Genomic DNA, 17,933 nt, shown 5'->3' on the forward strand with positions numbered 1-17,933 from the left:
TGGGGCCGCAGCCGGGAGCCGAGGAGATTGACATGTCCCTGGGTACGTGCGGTGATTGGGGAGCGGGGCTCCGCCGGGCCGGGGTTGGTGGGGCAGCGCGGCTCGCGCTGGGAAATGGGGTGCGGGGTGTTGGGAGGTGGTGGGGGTGAGCTGCGGGTTGTCGGTGCTCCCAGCCCAGGGAGGGAAGCGGGCAGGGAAAGGCAGAGTAATGGGGGTGAGTGGAAGCACGGATTCAGCCCCGTCTCGGTGCTTTTCTGGCAGCACCCCGTAATTTCAGAGGGGAGAGCGTGGAGCGGGCCGGGAGAGGCTTACGTAAATGAGGCTCTATTGAAATAAAGATATGAGCCATATCCTCGGGTGTGCGGCTATTTATAGCAGCCTGCTCGTGATGCTCGCCATTCCTCTGGCAGCAGAGATGTGAACTGTGCACAAACAACTGCCCTTTTATTAGCTCTGAGGGCCTGGACTCCAGGGCTGGGGCTGTAGATCTCAGCGGATCATCGTGTTGACATCGCCGGGGAAGGAAAGTCCTCCGGCATCTCTTAATGTTGGGTTTGTGTCCTAACACAAACCGTGTGTCATTTCTTCCCAGTGATGAGCCACTTGCTGGGGATAGCACAACATATTCTCCCACATATTCCTTGGTGCTGATGCACACTTATTTTAATGGCAGCATAAAGATTTTCAGCAGGAATTTGTCTGCCCCTTAATTTTTTATTTAATTTTCTTTCCCATGGTGTTGCCACCCTTGAAGATCTAATTCTGTCTTGAGGGCATTGGGGTACCTTAAGTGACCTCCCAAGATCCTTTATTTAGTACCCTCCTACGCTGCTCTGTTTACCCCATCATACTGATGGGAGAAGTAATGGTAACAACTGATATCCAGAGAGCTGGAAGGCAATGGATTGGGCAGCTGAGCATCCGGCTCCTCTCCATTCCTTGTGAGCCCACACTGACAACCTCTCCGCAGAGGAGGGGCTACAGGCTTCAAAGCAGCCTGTGCCCCAAATAGCACATGTCCCAGAGGCACACTTAGCTGGGAACATTAGCACATTCATACCCAGAGCATCACTCAGTCTCTCCCAACGTGCTCTTCTCCTGGCAGACTTGATAGAGAAATCACAAAAGCAGTCACGCAGCTTATTCTTACATCTGCTCTCATTCGCTTTCCCTGGGCCTTATATTAATTTGGACATGGGATTTTCTTAATAGAAAATGACAGGTGACAAGCACTGGAGGTAAGATGTGCTGTTTGTGATAATAGCCCTTTGAAAGCTAATGGCACTTCTGTGCTTCCACTCCGGTGGTTCATGAAGGCTCTGGAGTCATCGCTGCCTGGGAAAAGGCCTGATTGGGATGCTTCTTTCCTCCCTAATTTGGCAAAAGGTAAAACATTTTGCTTGGAGTTCAACAGATGCAGCTCTGTTACTCACTGGATATTTTCTGGGAGGTCTGAGGTTAAAAGAGGAAATTGTTGCAAAATATGAATTGATCAGGAGACGTCCCTTTGCCTTCACCATTCCTCTTCATCAAAAGACCTCCTTGATTTCAAACCAGCTCAATGGGAACCAAAGGGCACAGAGTATGTAAGAAGCAGCATCTACCCAGATAAGTGAGAAAATCAAGAGTCAGCTGAAGATTGTGGCACTTAGAATACGAAGTACTTCTGATATTCATGGTGTGTGTTGCTTTGATCTGATCACATCCATAGCTGTGTTGTCTTTGGAAGATGGGAACCGAAAGGAAACCATCATTCATGGTGAACAGTGAGTGTCTGCAGGGCCATGACATCCCCTCCTCTCAGTCACCCTGTACAAGTGAGGTTGCTTCTCTGCACCAAACCTTGGTTTTCCCATTTACGGATTCAGGAACTGAGCAGATTTTCACCCCGCAGTGTTTGCACAACCCACAAACAGCATTTGTGTGGGTTGTGCATCAGGGGCTCCCATGTCTGGCATAGTTGCTCTTTGATGCTTTTGCCCACTCTCTCCCCTTTGACCACCTCCCAAGTCAGACCTCCTCCAAAAATGTTTTCTGATAAGCACTATGTTGGTGTCCATGTAAAAATCCCTTCCTTTGTGTGGGCAGTCTTGGGGACTGGATCCCGCAGTGGGACATTCCAGGCTGGATGTGGCTCTGGGCAGCCTGGTCTGCTGGTTGGCAACCCTGCCCATGGCAGGGGGTTTGAAACTAGATGATCGTTGTGGTCTTTATCAACCCAAGCCATTCTATGATTCTACGATTCTATGATTCTATGGCATGGGTTTGAAATCTCCATCCTGCATGTAGTGCATATGTGCTGGATGGTGACATAATTCACTGTGCTCTAATCTCCAGCATGCAGGAACCGAGCAAATGGAGCCTGTGCTTTCCTAGCTGAGCTTAACCTCATCGTCTGGCAGCATCACTTACAGAACCACCAGCCTTGTTTTCACCATGGACAATTCCAAGCACCAAAAATGGAAATTGTCTTTGGTAGAAAGTGTAGCTTTGATAAATTTCCCCTTTGTGGCTGTGATTTTAGATGACATCATCAAGCGTCACAGGAAGGAGCAAACAGATGCCAAAGCTGCAGGGGACGGCCGGAGACAGCAGACCAAGAACAGGAATTTGGCATATGGGTTTGGGCGGCCCCGCTCCCGTGCCTGGATGCAGAGGAACTTGCAAGGTATGGGAGTGCCGTGGGATGGCGGGGATGGATGAGAGAGGATCTCATTGCTGTTTATAAATATCTGAGGTGCTGCAGTCAATGGGACTGCATGATCCCCGGAACCCAGCCCCTGCGGTTCTGTGATTCTGTGGGATTCTGTGAAGCTGCGTCACTGACCTGGAAAACATGTTTGTGTGACAAAATCAGCTCCTAAATCCTTCTCCTATCTAATTCCTGTGTGCACATAATATGTACTTGGGTGCTGAATAGCTTTTCTCTCTGCAACAATAGAATAACAGGACCCTTTCAGAGCATAAATCCATCCATTTCTCTCCCTTCCACCCTCCCATGAATTACTAATTCAAAGTGACTTAATATCTGTTCTCTATTCCCTTTGGCTTTGCATATTTTAATTATGCCTCTTCTGAATCCTCTTTTTCCCAGAACACATTTAAATTACTCCTTCAGTAACTGCCTTTGATAGCTCCGTCATTGGAGCTAATTTATCACTTTCGCCAACCGTGCTATTTTTATGATGAGTTTTTTAATAATGCCGTGTGATTACACACTAATCTCTGTTCGGTTCCACTAGTTTTATCTTCCAGACTAAGGAGATCTGCTGCATGAAATGCCATCTTTGTTTACCATCATTTTTTTTCCTGGCTGCTGAATCACCTCGCTGGAGATTTTAGTGACATTTTGCAGCGACGCCTTTGCATTCATCCCCTTGAGTGCAAATGGCACACGAGGACAGGAGGATCACTGGGAGCACTCCCAGTTGTCTCAGATCCGCCTCCCACTCTTGCATTCCTGCTTTCTGCCACGCATTGCCTCACTGAGATTTGTCCCAATTCAAAACAGTGCTGATAATTCCCCTTTGCAAATTGATTTCTCTGTCCAAAACGGAACACGGGGTTTGATATTCTGCTGCACTCATAAGTCAAATGAGTCGAACAAAATGTGGGCTATTTTTGCAGCCAACCTTAGAAAGCAGAACTTTTGTTAGTCTAAATATTTTATAGGTTTAACCGGGCCTGAATTGAGCCCTGCTCAGGGCAGGGACCCAGTGTGCTGTGCAGAGCTGATGTCAGGAGTAATTTTAGGCAGCTCAGCATGGCTGGGAATTAAGCCCATAATTCTTCAGGGGCCTCATTCCTCTTCAGTCCCTGCTGAAAGGCAGCCCCTCGTGGGCTGAGATGTGATAACTGTTATCAACACGCCAATCAGTACAGCACAGCACAGCAATGGCAGAGCTTGGGGAAGGTATTATGTTGATGGAAACAGCAAGAGAACTCATGCAAGCTCTTATCTTTCCCGGAATTTGGCTTAAACAGTCTCCCCAGTGGTGGGGAGAGTGATGATTTTTAATGACAAGAGATTCCAATTTCAAATCTCCTTTGAGAAGTGGGCCTCAGGGTTTCTCCCCCGCCTGGCTTGTTGGGCAGAGAGGCTCCTGGCCTTCAGACATGTGCTCAGAGCTGGGTTCTGAGCCTGCACCCAGACAGGGTGCTGACACTGGGGGATTTTAGTCAAGTGCTCTTTGATTAATAAATTGTAGAAACACAGAACAGCTTAGGTTGAAATGGACAAGAGCACCCATTTCTGTCAGCTGCTGTGGTCTGGGTGCCCCCCAGTGGATCTGGTTGCCCAAGGCCCCATGCATGGCCTCGGGCACCTCCAGGGATGGGGCAGCCGCAGCTCTGAGCAGTGCCAGGGCCTCACTGCTCACTGGGTAAAGAGTTTCTTCCTAACATCTAACTAAAATCTCCCCTCTTTTAGTTTAAAGCCATTCTCCCTTGTCCTGTCACTATCAGACCGTGTAAAAAGTCACTCTCTCATCCTGTTTATAAGCTCTTTCAAGGACGCAGGGAGGTCTTCCTGGAGCCCTCTATTGTCCGGGCTGAGAACGCCCAGAAATACCTGCCAGACATTTTGCAGAGATGGAGCCTCCTGTGTGCCACATGTCAGGACATATATACAAGGAAGCCCTGATTCCCAGCTGGCACAAACAGAGTGCCCTCAGAGCTGCTGGCCCTGCAGTCAGTTATGTGCATGGGCTGGGATGCGCCTGAGTGCACTGCTGAGCTGCAGCTCTCTAATAGGGGCTGATGGACAGCAGTGTGCTTTGCTGCTCAGGGTTGCTTTGTGCATCTGCCCCTCCCATTGCTCTGGTGGGAAACCCACAGATGGACTCAGTCTCATGCTGGAAAGAAGATGCTGCACTGAAAGAAGACCCTAACCCTAATGCTAACCCTGATGCTAACCCTTACCTTGTAACTGGTGTCAGCATGCTCTGTGTTGCACCCTGGGGCTGGAGCCTTCATTAATCACCTGCTGCCATCCTTCCTCTCAACATTTCACTTCTAATTGCTCCAAGTCATTATAAATGTAGGAATCGATGGAGTGGGATCAATGCCCACATCCGAGCATCCCATTTCTGTGTCTCTGAGGTTCTTGTTGGTGTGGAGTTTTAATGCATGGTTGCTGCCTGCTGAAATTCACTGCTTTTTTGCTTGATTTATGCACCCCAGTGGGGGTGTGTGCAAATTTCACTGATGGAGCATCTTGGAAAATGGCTATTTAATTACGATACAGAAGTTTATCTTATGGAGTAATTAGGCTTTAATGCACTGTGCCTCTCTGAGTGCTCTCCTCTCGATGCTTCAGCAACACTCAGAAATCATAAACAGGCGTAGGGGAAAAGTTAAATGCGGGATGAGAGGTTTCAGTGTATACACTGTGCATTAACATGAAGAAGCAGCAGAAGATGCTCCCTTCAATCTCTGCAGTAAGGATATTTCAGACTGAAAGAAAATAGATACGGGTGGGCCGATCCTCCCCAGTGAAGTAGTGTGGGCACTCAGAGATGCTCTGACTGCTGTGGGTTTGGCTTGTGGGTATCTGAGTGACAGTCCAGATTCTGTATGGAAAAGCTTTTCCATTTCACAGTTAATTCATGGCCATGTGAACCCTGATGAGAGATTGACAGCTTTCCTGATGCTAGTGTTACTCCTTTATTAGCAGCCATGACTGTGGAAGGCTTTTTTCTTCAAATGATGCATTTGTTAGTCCCATGGATCATGAAAATGTCGGAGTGAGATATTGGAAATTATTTTATATTATGCTAAATTGATTTCCTTTTCAGGATCAAATTAGAGTGATTCTTGTCACGCTGTTTATACAGATACTCCTATATCATGTTAAGGCAGCCTTGTAATACATTTCCAGAACTGAACCCTGACGTGAGTTTTGAAGGTCACTGATACATGTGTTTATCTTAGGACCCAACCGTTTTAGGAGAGGCTTTGGACAACAACAGAACAACCGACGGCAATTCAGGAACGCTTTGCCCGGCCCCAGGAGAAGAGCAGCTGCTGCACTGAGTGGAGTGAGCCCTTTAAATCGCCCAGCATCAGCTCAGGAGGTATGGGAGGAAAGGAGTGCAGCTCTGCCCAATCATCATGTAGTGGTTGGCTGGCTTTTCTGCTCCCGCATCACCCTGAAGGACAATCAGCATAAAAAATGCACAGGCACAGTCTTTTATGTGCCCGTGTACAGCATTTGTATGCATAGGTGAGCACAGACACATGCATGCAAGCCAGCAGTTTTCCCATTGGTTTTATAAGCATAAGACTTGGCATGTTTTTTTTCCTGAATAAGATTCTATGGATGTAAAGAAAAAAGTGTCCTTCGAAGATTTGTTTAATTTTTTAAACTATTGCCATAAAATCCAATTCCTCGTCATTCCCATCTTCCTGTTATTGTTTAGAGGTGACATGGATATGGTTATGGATGTGGTTCCCATATTATCCTTTAGATAATAGGGAAGCGAGATGACACAAAAGTAGTTTTAATGGAAGTATGATGACGCCTTTCCCAGAGTTTATCTTTGAGTATCACTAAGATCCATCTGGCTTGCTGTTAATGAAAGGTGGAAATGGAGCAAGTGGACAGTCCTCTGGGAGAAGAGGTTGTAGAAACTCAATTAGGAGGTCACATGTGCTCAGTGAGCTTTTGGAAACACCAAAATGGTGATGACGACACTTTTAATGGCTGTGTCCAGGAAGTGTGAAGCAGAGAACCCCAAACTAAGCATGCATGCACACGGAATGTGGTTATTCTTGAAAATAATGACTGCAGTGACTCAGATATATATGGAGTGTGGCTGGATATTAGCAGAAAGCAATGAGCAGTTGCTAGGAGGCTTAATTCTGTGATAGCTTCCTTTTTTTTTGTAGGAGTAAACCAAGTGGGAAGGATGTGGAAACACATCTGAATTATTGAGTAGCATCACTGATGGTGGTTGTCCCACAGAAATTGACTGAGAGGCGTATGTGGTTGTGTGTATAAGGACATGCAGGAGAACTGTGCTGCTGATAAGAGCCTTCTGGTGCACCCCATGCTTCAGGCATCAGACATTTCAACTCTTTGAAAGGGTAGATAACAGCAGGACAAGGGGAAATGGTTTTTAAGTTGAGGGAGGGAAAATTTAGGTTGGATATCAGGGGGAAGTTCTTTCCTGTGAGAGTGGTGAGGTGCTGGAACAGCTGCCCAGAGAGGCTGTGGATGCCCCATCCATCCCTGGAGGTGTTCAAGGCCAGGTTGGATGGGGCCCTGGGCCGCTTGGTCTGGTATTAAATGTGGAGGTTGGTGGCCCTGCATGTGGCAGGGGGTTGGAGATTCATGATCCTTGAACCCGGGCCATTCTGTGATTCTGTAATTCTGTGATTCTGTGTCTGAACTGGAAAGGGTCAGTGACTGAAAACAAACTTGAGCGAGGCTATAATGCATTGTGTGAGATTTGTGCTCCACACTTTTAATTTTTTTTTGTTTGCTTCTATACTGTTAAGATGAAGTGTTCTCCCTCTGTCTTGTAGTGTCATGCCCAGGAACTACAGTACACGTTACAGTTGTTGTCAACAGCGTGTCACAAATCCAAACACTGAGAGTACAGCAACTTGGTACATGCTAGAAATATTCCAGCTCTAGGTGCTAAAGCCCTTGGCAGAGACCAGGTTTGAGTAAATTTGGTAGGGAATCAATTTCCCATTAAGAAAATAACAAAGTCTTTGCTGCAAGACCGCAAAAGCTGCAAAGGAAAAAAATGTTGTAATGGCAATATGGGAATGGAGGGCAGAGAGCTGAAACCCCTCTGCCACAGCCACCAGCAGTACCCAATGCATCAACAAGCAGTGCAGTACTGTCACTTCTCCCAACCTGTGCTGTCGCTCTGTTTTTGCCTGCATGGCATCAGTGCAGGTGACAACAGCTGACTTGTCTCTGCTCTTCCAGGTCAACAAGAGTGAGGATGCTTTCCCCAAAAGCAGCAGTGGGCAGCCCGAGGCACGGCGACGGCCACCACCCGGCCCCAGGAGGTTCAGAGCAGCTGCTGCCAGCACCAGCGCCCCAGGGAGAAGGTAAATGTTGGTCACTATTGGTTCCCTTTGGCTCTGATCTCAGTCAGCTATGTGCTTGCATGATGTGAGAGGAGTGCCCTGGGTGTGTTTGGAAAACACCTGGACACAAAGCAGCTTTATGTTAATAAGGTGGTATTCGATCTGTCACTGGATTTTAGTGAGCATGGAGAATGTGACTGTTCTGTTGGTATTCAGCATCTAATCTGCCACTTTGGGAAAAACTTTGGAAGGGTGATATAGCCTTTATTTTCACAAAAGCAGAAAGCAGAGGCTTTGTCCCAAGGGGAAGGCAGGGAGTGGGGCTAACTCTGGGCACAGCCCTGGGGTCTGCCTAGATGTCCTCGCATCCTCCCAGCTCAAATGGAGCTCGGTGTCAGTCTGGTCTTTGCTGTGAGCAGAGCATGGACAGAATGGCCTCCAGGGGTCCCTTCTGACCATACTTTTTTTTCTATGACTTTGTTCTATCATTTTTCTTCCAATGAGAAGAGCTCAAAGCAAACACAAGCTGTCCTTTCATTCAAGCAGAAAAACTTGTTTCACTGAAATCCTTTGCTGGCAGAAAAACCTGTAGGGCTGAACTTGGTCACAGATATCCTCATTTACTTCTAATATTACTTTTCATACCAAACTCAGTTATGTGTTACAACATTAAACTTTAGGAGAGACCCGATACCGTGCTGACCTCTGTTGTTTTCTCTCCTCCCGCCCAGCAGGCCCTTCCTGCTGAACAGGGGACCAGGCTTCCAGCAGAAGCGGATGCAGCAGCGGTTCTCCAAAGCCTACATCCAGAGAGGGGTCAGTACAGAGGCATTTTTATACTACCTGCTGATGATGACAACCCTTCAGTTTTACCAGCCCTTGCCCAGTTTTATCTTTGCTTCCAAAATAACCAAGAGAGATGGTTGCCAGTTGCTTTGCCTATGCAGCAAGAAACCCAAGAAAAACAAGTTTTGTGATGACACAGAGAAAGAGCTTTTCAAATATACCAAACAAAACGCTGGAAAACGAATCACAGGTTCTGACTGATAATTATTTAACTGATCCTTTTTGTCATTGATTTCACAGCAAATGGATGCTAATGCAGAAGGGAAACCACCAAGGATGAGAAGGTAATTGGCGACAAAGGCACAGAATGAACGTGACTTGCTCTTTCACGCTTGAATTGAAGCTGGAGACATCTCGCTGTCTTGGCAGGTGGCAAGTGAAACCCAGCCCCGGAGCGGTTCTGACAGTTTCTGTGGCTAATCCCCAGGCGAGCCAGACCAACACGTAAGTAAATGAGTTGATTTGTTAGGATGGGAGCCCTACAAAAGCCATTGCTAATCCCTTTAGTGTTATTGCAGCTTCATGTTTTTTTATAATAAGTGCAGAACTAATGGTTCGGCCCTCAAACGGTGAGCAAATGGTGCCTTGTTTTGGTGTATCTGAAAGGAGACAGTAATTATGTGTGGTTGGCTTGGTATCCAGAGCAGGGGGGAGTGGGAGCGCGGGCAGCACATGGCTGCTCGCAGGCTTTGTTGGAGCAGTGCTGAGCTGCTCGCAGGCACACGGCAGGAGGAGTGTGGCCTCAGGCCTGTGCTGTGCAGGGGCAGGATCTGGTGGGTGGGTGAGGGTAACTGGGCCCAGAGAGCATTTCCTGGTAGCTGCAGTGCTGGAGCTCAGCTTGTATAGCTGCTGAGCGCCTCTTCATAGAATCATAGAATCATCAAGGTTGGAAAAGACCACTAGGATCACCAAGTCCAACCATCATTCCACCCCCACCATTTCCACTGACCGTGTCCCTCAGTCCCATATCCCCATGGTTCTGGAACACCTCCAGGGGCAGGAACTCCACCACCTCCCTGGGCAGCCTGTGCTGGTGCATCACCACTCTGTCTGAGAAGTTGTTTTTCCTAATATCCAACTCAGACTTCCCCTGTCACAACTTGAGGCCATCACCTTTCATCCTACTTCTGGGAGAAGAGGCTGACCCCCACCTTGCTACAACCTCCTTTCAGGGAGTTGTAGAGACCAGTAAGGTCTCCCATAAGCCTTCTCTTCTCCAGACCAAACCATCCCAGTTCCCTCAGCTGTTCCCCATAAGATTTAACTCCAGACCCTTCACAGATGTGTTGCCCTTCTCAGGACGTGCTCACGCAGATCTCTGTGATTAACACTGGGAGAGGCATGGGCTGCACACGGATCTCCCTTAACCCTATTAGTTTGCAGACAACAGGGAGCCACCTGCCTCAGCTCCCTGTGTGACCACATACCTGTGCTTTCCCCCAGGCCTGGAGCCAAGCGCCCTTTCCTGCGAAGCCAGAGGCCCCCGCCACGCATCACCAAGCCCCAACCGAAGGGGGTGATGCTGAGGTTCAACTTTCGTGCCATGGCCAACCAGGTAGAGGAGCACCGAGGGGACCGGCCACACCCCGCACCCTACAGGAGCCCTGTTTCTTGGTTTTGGGGCTGCCAGCTGGGTTTATCTAGCACAACCCATGAGGACAGCCCTACGGCCTTGTTGGCTTGGGTGCTCACCAAAATGGCGGCACCCGAGAAGACTATTTGGCAGCTACAGACTCATCCCTGTTATTCCTGCTCTGTTGGTCCCTCTTGTCCCATTTGTGTGCTTGCTCAGAGTGGGGAGGTGCTCCCTGAGAGTGGGCCTGGGCGGGGGCAGCCATGTCACTGCTGGTGCTCCCACATCCTCAGAGAGATGCAGCACCTCTGGGCTTTGCTCTTTTTTTGCTTTGGAGGACTTCTCAGTGCCACGTTTTCCATGTTTTACTCCAAGAGCCCCGGGGCGGGTCAGAAATCCTGCTCCACCGTCCTTCATCACCAGCTCTCCTTGTCTGGATGGTTTGTTTGCTCCTGACGCCCTGTGCTCACACGCCATCTGCTTGCTCCTGTTCTTGCCAAGGACGCCCGCTCTCTGGGGGCTGGGCACTGCTTGGAGGTTTTTCAGCCGCACACAGTCTGTCGAGCTCCTTGTCTCCGTGTGATGGGTGGTTTAATTGACTAACCGGCTGCGACACACCCTCCCAACTGATGGGCTCTAATCAATACCCTGCTGCAAGCCCGGCTGCGCTTGGCCACGAGCCGCGAGACTGACGTGCTCTCCCTTTCCCCCGCAGACCAGCCTGACGCTGGATGAGAGGTTCTCTGGGCTGAGGAATAAGAGGCGCTTTGCAGCAGCCCGCAGCGCCCGCCGGACGGTCACCATGCCCTAGCAGCACGCTCTCATCATGGGGACAGCGGGCAGCAGCCCGGGCCCCGTAACAGGTGGCTCAATAAAACTCGATAGATTCCCTCTGAGATAGCTGATTCGACAACCTGCTGTCTACTTCCTTCCGTGCACAATGAGCGAGTGATTGAGGGCAGGGATGAGGCAGCACTACAGTCAGGGCTCTACGCAATGTAGGGAGGTGGTGGAAGGGGATGAGTGGAGGTAGACTTGCTGTGCTGGGCTTCATGGTGTGGTTGCCCATTCCATCCCCCTACCAGGCACCAGAGAAGGGAGCTACAGGCCTTGTCCTGCGGTTGGGACAGCATTGAGGCCTTGGGCCTTGCCCACCTGAGAGGCCAGCAAATATGGCGGCTGTGCCAAGGACGTGCTCCATCATTCTCCACCTAAAAGCCTTACAGCGTGCAGCCAGGACCCCCATCCAAAAGTTTGCAGTGTAGGACCTTCCCCCTCCTCACAGTGCCTCACCCTGCCTTGTTAGCAGCCCAAAGGCTCAGTTGGAGCGCCCTGCTATTCTGAGCACTGAGCTGATGGGTGATCTTAGCCCAAATCTGTGCTTCCAGTGCTGTGTAGGTCTGCACTGGGGTCTTTGTAGGTGCAGCTCCATCCATGCATAATCCCATCTGATGTGGGAAGGAGGCCAGGCTACACAGCGCTTGGCTGAGAAGTTAATGAGCTGAGTTGAGACGTTTGTTAATGAAGCCCTGTACCAAACATGAGTTGCTGATCCATTCTCTGCCCACTACTGCAGCCAACACTGAGCGAGCCAAGCACAGCCTGTTACTGGGCCCTAAGCTGTAAGTAAAGAAGTAAATATTTGATAGACTGCTTTACATTTTACACTGAGTGTCTTTAACAAGAGACCGGATTCGGGGTTGATTTTATAGGAATGTGTGAAATGTTGCTAGCTGGTTGATTGAGCAGTGATGTATGAATCCAATGCACTGAATAAAAAACTTGTCAAATGGCACCTCCAGTTATTTCCTCTCATTTAACAGGGCTTGGGTGCAAGCTCAGTCTCTTGGCGTGGTCCTCAAGGGGTGCACAGCCACCTTGGGTGCCCTCTCCCCGTTGCCTCTTTGCCCACTCTGGGTGCATGTAAGCGAGCACTTGGCCACCCCTTGGCGGCATCACTGCAGCATTTGACCTCCTGCCACCATTTCTGTGGGTCAAATGATCTTTGAAGCAGCAGGAGGTTTTAAATAAGCTCCTTGTAAAATCTTGGTTGTTACTGCTTCTGCTTTTAATGTTATCAGCAAAACTATCAGAGCAGACCTGGCTCTGAGTGCGTCTGAAGCGAAACGAATGCAAACGGGTTTCCAGCCTAATGAACTGAGTAGGAGAGCTCATTTCTTCATGCAAATAATGTGAAAATCACTGGAGATGAGCAGGAAATACAGTCACAAAAGACAATAGACCTGACTGCATTTATGCCTTTGCTATAAGTATGGACAAACGATGGGAGATGTGCTAAGAATAACCTGATACCTGCTTACACCACGCTACGAAAGCATGGAGTGATTCTGTCCATGTGGTCAGCATACCCTGTGTGTTCAGAGCACACCCTGATATTCCTCTCCTAGGAGATGTTTATTAGCAATCCCTACCTTATATTTTTCTAAGGACTAAATTAAAATGAAGGAATTAATGATAAAAGCTATGCTTTCTTTCTAGCCTGATCCCTGCACAGGGCTCAGTGAATTTCCATGAAGCGAGAGACAAAAAGTGGCTGTGCAGAGAAGGTCACCGAACTTACAAGCAGCAAGAAGTCACAGTCATCATGCTAAAAACACAGTGGCAGGGGGCACAGAGTCAGTTTGCTCCAACAGGGATAAGAAATCCTTCTGCTTCTGTACTGAAACAGGAGAGTAATACTTTCTAAAGTTATACCAGTGCTGCATTCTCCTCTGCTCACCTTCTTTCCAGGAGCAGAGCCTCAGTACAGCCCAGTGCCTGCACTCTGGAGGTTTATCTGTGGCTGTGATTGCCTTTGCAGCAATCTAGCTCTGCTACAGCTGCTGAGGACTGCAGGTCTGAAGCCAGCACGATATTTGAGATGGATTTGTACGGGGACTCTGTGTTGTTTTCTGTTCTTTCCTAATAATTCCCAACATTCCACTTGCTTTTGGACCCAGAGTAGTAGTTTGGGGTAGGAAATAATGTGACACACTTACACTGGTTGAATGAAATAAGTTTCCAGGCATAGATTTCAGCTTCCCAGCAAACACCTTCTGCAGAAGCTGTCCTCACAACGCATGTAGAGAGCACACCTGGAGCAACTGTCTGTAAGAGGTGGGCCCTCTTCTTCTCTATCTGATCCCTCATGTTGACATTTGGTATTTGCTGTTCACTGGGTGCTTTGGTTTGATGCAAAAAGCTGTCTTTAATGAACTTAACAGACAGGGAGAGAAGACCAGCTTTCTCTGCTCACCAGTTCTTGTTGATTTTAGTGCTGTGTGACTGGGATTTGTGACTTTCCAATGTTTGGGGCACTGCTGTCCCAGTAGCACAGGGTAGAGGGCAAAGCAATGCCTTGGGAACAGCACGGCTGTAGGGGCCTCGAGAATAGAAATGCTTTGGGCACATCCAGCCTATCCTGGCAACAGAGCAGCAGCTGAGGCATGGAGCAGGGGCTGGAGCATGTGCCAGCAAAGGAAAGAGGAGCTGCTTTACCCAAACGTCAAGTCCTCTCCGGTAAGAACCAGCTGCAGTTGTGCCTCCAGCACTTAGCAATGGCTGCAGCAATCTCTCTTGGATTGCACTGGGGTTCTTGTGCCACCATTTGCCAGGCTGGCTGCAAAATGGAGGCAGGGAGTGCATGAACTCACTGCCCTGCACCGGGTGCAGGAGGTGCAGCCTGCTATCAGCAGCAGTTGCTGTGTTTCAGGGGTCCTTGGAGGCACTCAACCAGAAGCCACAGGCGGAATGCTTAAAGAGAAACCTGAGATCCAAATGGTCTCTCAGGCACCACAGCTCTTGTGAGGGCTGGGATAAACTGAGCAACAAGCAGAGCACCAGCCAGGCAAGAACCAGGAAAAGAGAATCACGATGGACTGATAAAAGATTCTTAAACCTCCAGGTTGAATGGATAGGTGCCCCTCACCGTGGTATAGCAATGGGCAGGATGCCTCTGCAGCCAGCTCTGCTCCATGCCATAGTCAGGACCCCACACGGATGGGGATGAAGCTCTGCTCTATTCCCTGAAAATGGGACAATCCCTTCCAGAATCTGACCAATAGCCTCTTCACTTCCATTTGCAAGAGAGCTGTTTTTCACCAGTGCAGGTCTCATTTACTGACGTCTTATTCCCTCTGTTCATCTGAATCAATCCTGACCATTTTTATAGGGAGCATAAAGTGCTAAGATGTGGAAGAAAAAGGGACAGAAAATTAGATTTGTTCTTTATCCACTCAATAGCAGGGGTTAGGATTTAGCACTGAGCCATGTCCTAAAGGAGATCCTTCCCATCTACGTCAGAACTGTTGCCAGCTCTCAGGGTTTTACTGGAAATCCTGTGATGGTGAATGCTACAGTAAAGCCCCGGTTCCTGGAGACAGGTCAGGAGGCAAATGTCTCAGCTTGCCTATATTAAAAATTAAATTCCCAATGCTGTGATTGTGCAGGGAAGACCATGACCCAGCAGTAACTTAAAATCTCAGATGTCAAATTAAAAAAAAACAAAAAAAACATTTTTTTGGGGGGATGTCATATTTCTAAATCTACCTCCTGAGGTTTGGAGCTTGACTCATGACTGAAATGCTCAGAGCACACTGAGAGACCAGAGTGAATCTACAATCACTTCTAAGTGTGGATGCAAAGTGGCCAGCACTTTGAGACCTCCATCCTCTCATCCCCCAGTGTACTTTGTCTCACTGCAGACTGCGCTGGTTGCAGAAGCTCCGACACAGGAAGAGATCTGCTCTCTCTGTAGGTCAGGACCAGGGGAAAGCAACAAGGAGATGCTTAGCTCTAAATCACACCAGGCTGTAGCTATTAACTTTCCTCCTGCTGAGCTCCAGGAGAAGAAGGGCAAGGCACACAGCCTCCCCACCCCATGCCCTCTGAGCAATGGCACTGGAACCCTCCAGCCATAGAAAGTGAGGATGTCCCCATTTCTGGCCATGAATAATGGAGGTGTGCCATGGGGTGAAGAAGTGTGGTGATTGAGTGCAGACTGGAGTGCAGTTCTGCCAGGAAGCACCACCATGTGATACCACTGTGCAGGACAGCAATGTTTAACTCTAGCTACTTTATACCACATTAAGCCTTGTGAAGAAGGTGGCTGCAGCAGCTCTGGGCTGCAGGGAGCACGCACCCTACATATAGAATTTCCCCTGCCCAGAGGCAGCACAGCACAGTGATTCATCTGTGCATTTGCTCAAAGGTTCTCACTGTCAACCAATCCTAGGTTTCTTAGTTGACCACAGTTAGTGTTGGTATGCAGAAAATGCCTGGATCTGAGCAAAAGCAGAAATCCCAATGTAGTACAGCATCTCTGAGCTGTCTGCTCTGTATTAACTGGCAGAGCAACACTCAGTGCTCAAGCCCCAGTTTCCATTACTACCATTCTGTAGTTATAACACTTCTACAAGATGGAAAATAGCTTGTGAAAAACCTCACCTGAGGAGGGACTGAGCTGAGGTGTCCATAGGGGTCTGTCTTCTCTACCAGCTGTGGGAGCTTGTAGGTCCTCAAGCATGGACTCAGAATGAATGGTGCAACATGCAGCAAGCACTGGCGCAGGACACGTGGCATAGCTGAGGGTTTGCTCACTGTAGGAGAGGGTGAGGTCATGTATCTTTATTTGCACAGTAGTGGTGATGGAAATTGCTTGTGTGCAATGGAGAGAGAACACAACTCAACAGCTAGAGACAGGAACAAGATTTCCTTTCTCTTTGTATAAATCTGTAAGCTGTTCAGAATTTTTTATTTTTATTTATTTATTTATTTTTTTTGCAAGAAACAGCAAAACCACCAACTAATTCCATCTCAGCACAAGAGTAAAACAGATTCCCCGGGGATCTCAGGTTCTGGAGGAAGAAAAGTCTTTTGAAAAAAAATCATCAGCATTCTCCAACTCTATATGAGGGGAAAATGGATGTTCTCTCCCTCGGTGATAGCTGTGGGAAGGGAAAGGGGATCACTGAGGGGCAGGGGATCACTGCAGCTGCGTGCACAAAGCTCCCTCTGTTGCACATCCATACACACAGATCTTCTGCAGGACAGGGACACCGGGCAGTAGGAAGGAAGCTGATGAGACAGAGGCATTTTGCAGCCCACCACGGCCAAAGAGTTTTTCACAGCAGTCACAAAGTGCTGCAGGGGATGTCTGGGCATCAGCACGTACCAAAGACCTCCTTGTTCCTTGGGTCTTCCAGGGCAGCACACCCCAGAGCTCATCCAATTGGCACAACCAACACCCTGCTCCCTGCAGCTGCCATTCCTATACCCAAATGTGATGAAAGCAGCATTTAACCACACCTTTGGAAAACTGGGTTACATTTTCATAGCTACCAGCAGCACACCAGCAGCCCCAAGGACTGGCTGCACTGCGATTCTGGAGTTGCCTTGGCTTTAGCCGATGCAACAGGGCTAACATCAGTGTCAGAAGCACCTTGATTCACACTATTAAACACATTTGGTCATGAACCCACAATGCAGATGAGCAACAGAGTGCTTCTGGAAGGAAAAGGGGCTTTGGTTTATCACCTGGGGGATGCTGTGGAGATGTATTTGTATCCTCCCCCAGCTCTTGAAGAGAACCAGAAGCGTTCTCACGAAAACGCTGTGCTTCATCAGAAGCTTTCACTGCTACAAATGAAGCAGGTGAACGTTTTTATACAGGTTATTACATGCAAACATCCTGACAAGATGGGATATTCAGCTTTTTCTCACATTCTTTTGTATACTTTGAATCAAGGTTCCAGCCCTGCTTGACACTTTGCAGTCTCCACCCCACACCTTATCAGCACTTATCAGTTCACAAGGCAAACCTGCAGGTGCCATTATGGCAGCTCCCTTCCCATGGCCATACTGCCATTGTCTGCACCCACCACCCAGCCCTCCCCAGTAGCTTCTCAGCACTGCAATCTGCAGCTCTGAATGCAGCAAAGGGAAATATCTAACAGCTTTTCAAAGAGTATTCATCAAACTAGAACAGACAGGAACTTCATGCCATGGTCCAACTGGTGAGAGAGGTCCTACTACATCCTGCCTGAACTTGGTTGTTCATTTTTGCACTAAGACATGCCTGCAGCTACACCAGCCTTGCATTCCCTGCAGTTCTGACCTCAAGGCACCCTGCTAAGTGTGGATGTTCCTTTGGCCATCCTGCTGCTTTGTCCCACAGCAGCAGTGGGCTCCCATGGAGCACGGTGAGGATGGGGGCAGCAGCTTTACAAAGGAATGGGCAAAAGGAAACACAGTTCGTGCCAGGCATGCTTTTAAAGGAATGCAGAGCATAAACCTTTTAAGTCATACAAAAAACCCAACTGATCTACTGATCTACTGTACTACTAGCACTGAATTCACTTTGGCTCACTCCAGTCACTGAATTCTCTTTCATTCACTCTTGCTGACTTGGGTTAATCATGTTTACTAACCCATAGAAATGCTTGACACATTTTTTTCTCCCCTCCTCCCC

General features: G+C 48.5%; 1 protein-coding gene across 1 annotated transcript; it reads left to right on the top strand.

Annotated features, from left to right (window-relative positions):
* Window positions 1-6: 6 nt before the first annotated feature.
* Window positions 7-12,260, top strand: LOC100545741 (UAP56-interacting factor-like). The gene is made up of 9 exons (XM_010714966.1): window positions 7-42; window positions 2,525-2,668; window positions 5,932-6,074; window positions 7,943-8,067; window positions 8,781-8,862; window positions 9,133-9,176; window positions 9,262-9,336; window positions 10,336-10,447; window positions 11,181-12,260. Exons 1-9 carry the CDS (start codon window positions 33-35, stop codon window positions 11,274-11,276), a joined length of 831 nt encoding a protein of 276 aa, XP_010713268.1. The 5' UTR covers window positions 7-32; the 3' UTR covers window positions 11,277-12,260.
* The last annotated feature ends 5,673 nt before the right edge of the window (window positions 12,261-17,933 follow it).

Source organism: Meleagris gallopavo, chromosome 9 (assembly GCF_000146605.3).
Source record: "Meleagris gallopavo isolate NT-WF06-2002-E0010 breed Aviagen turkey brand Nicholas breeding stock chromosome 9, Turkey_5.1, whole genome shotgun sequence".
NCBI classification, from domain to species: domain Eukaryota; kingdom Metazoa; phylum Chordata; class Aves; order Galliformes; family Phasianidae; genus Meleagris; species Meleagris gallopavo.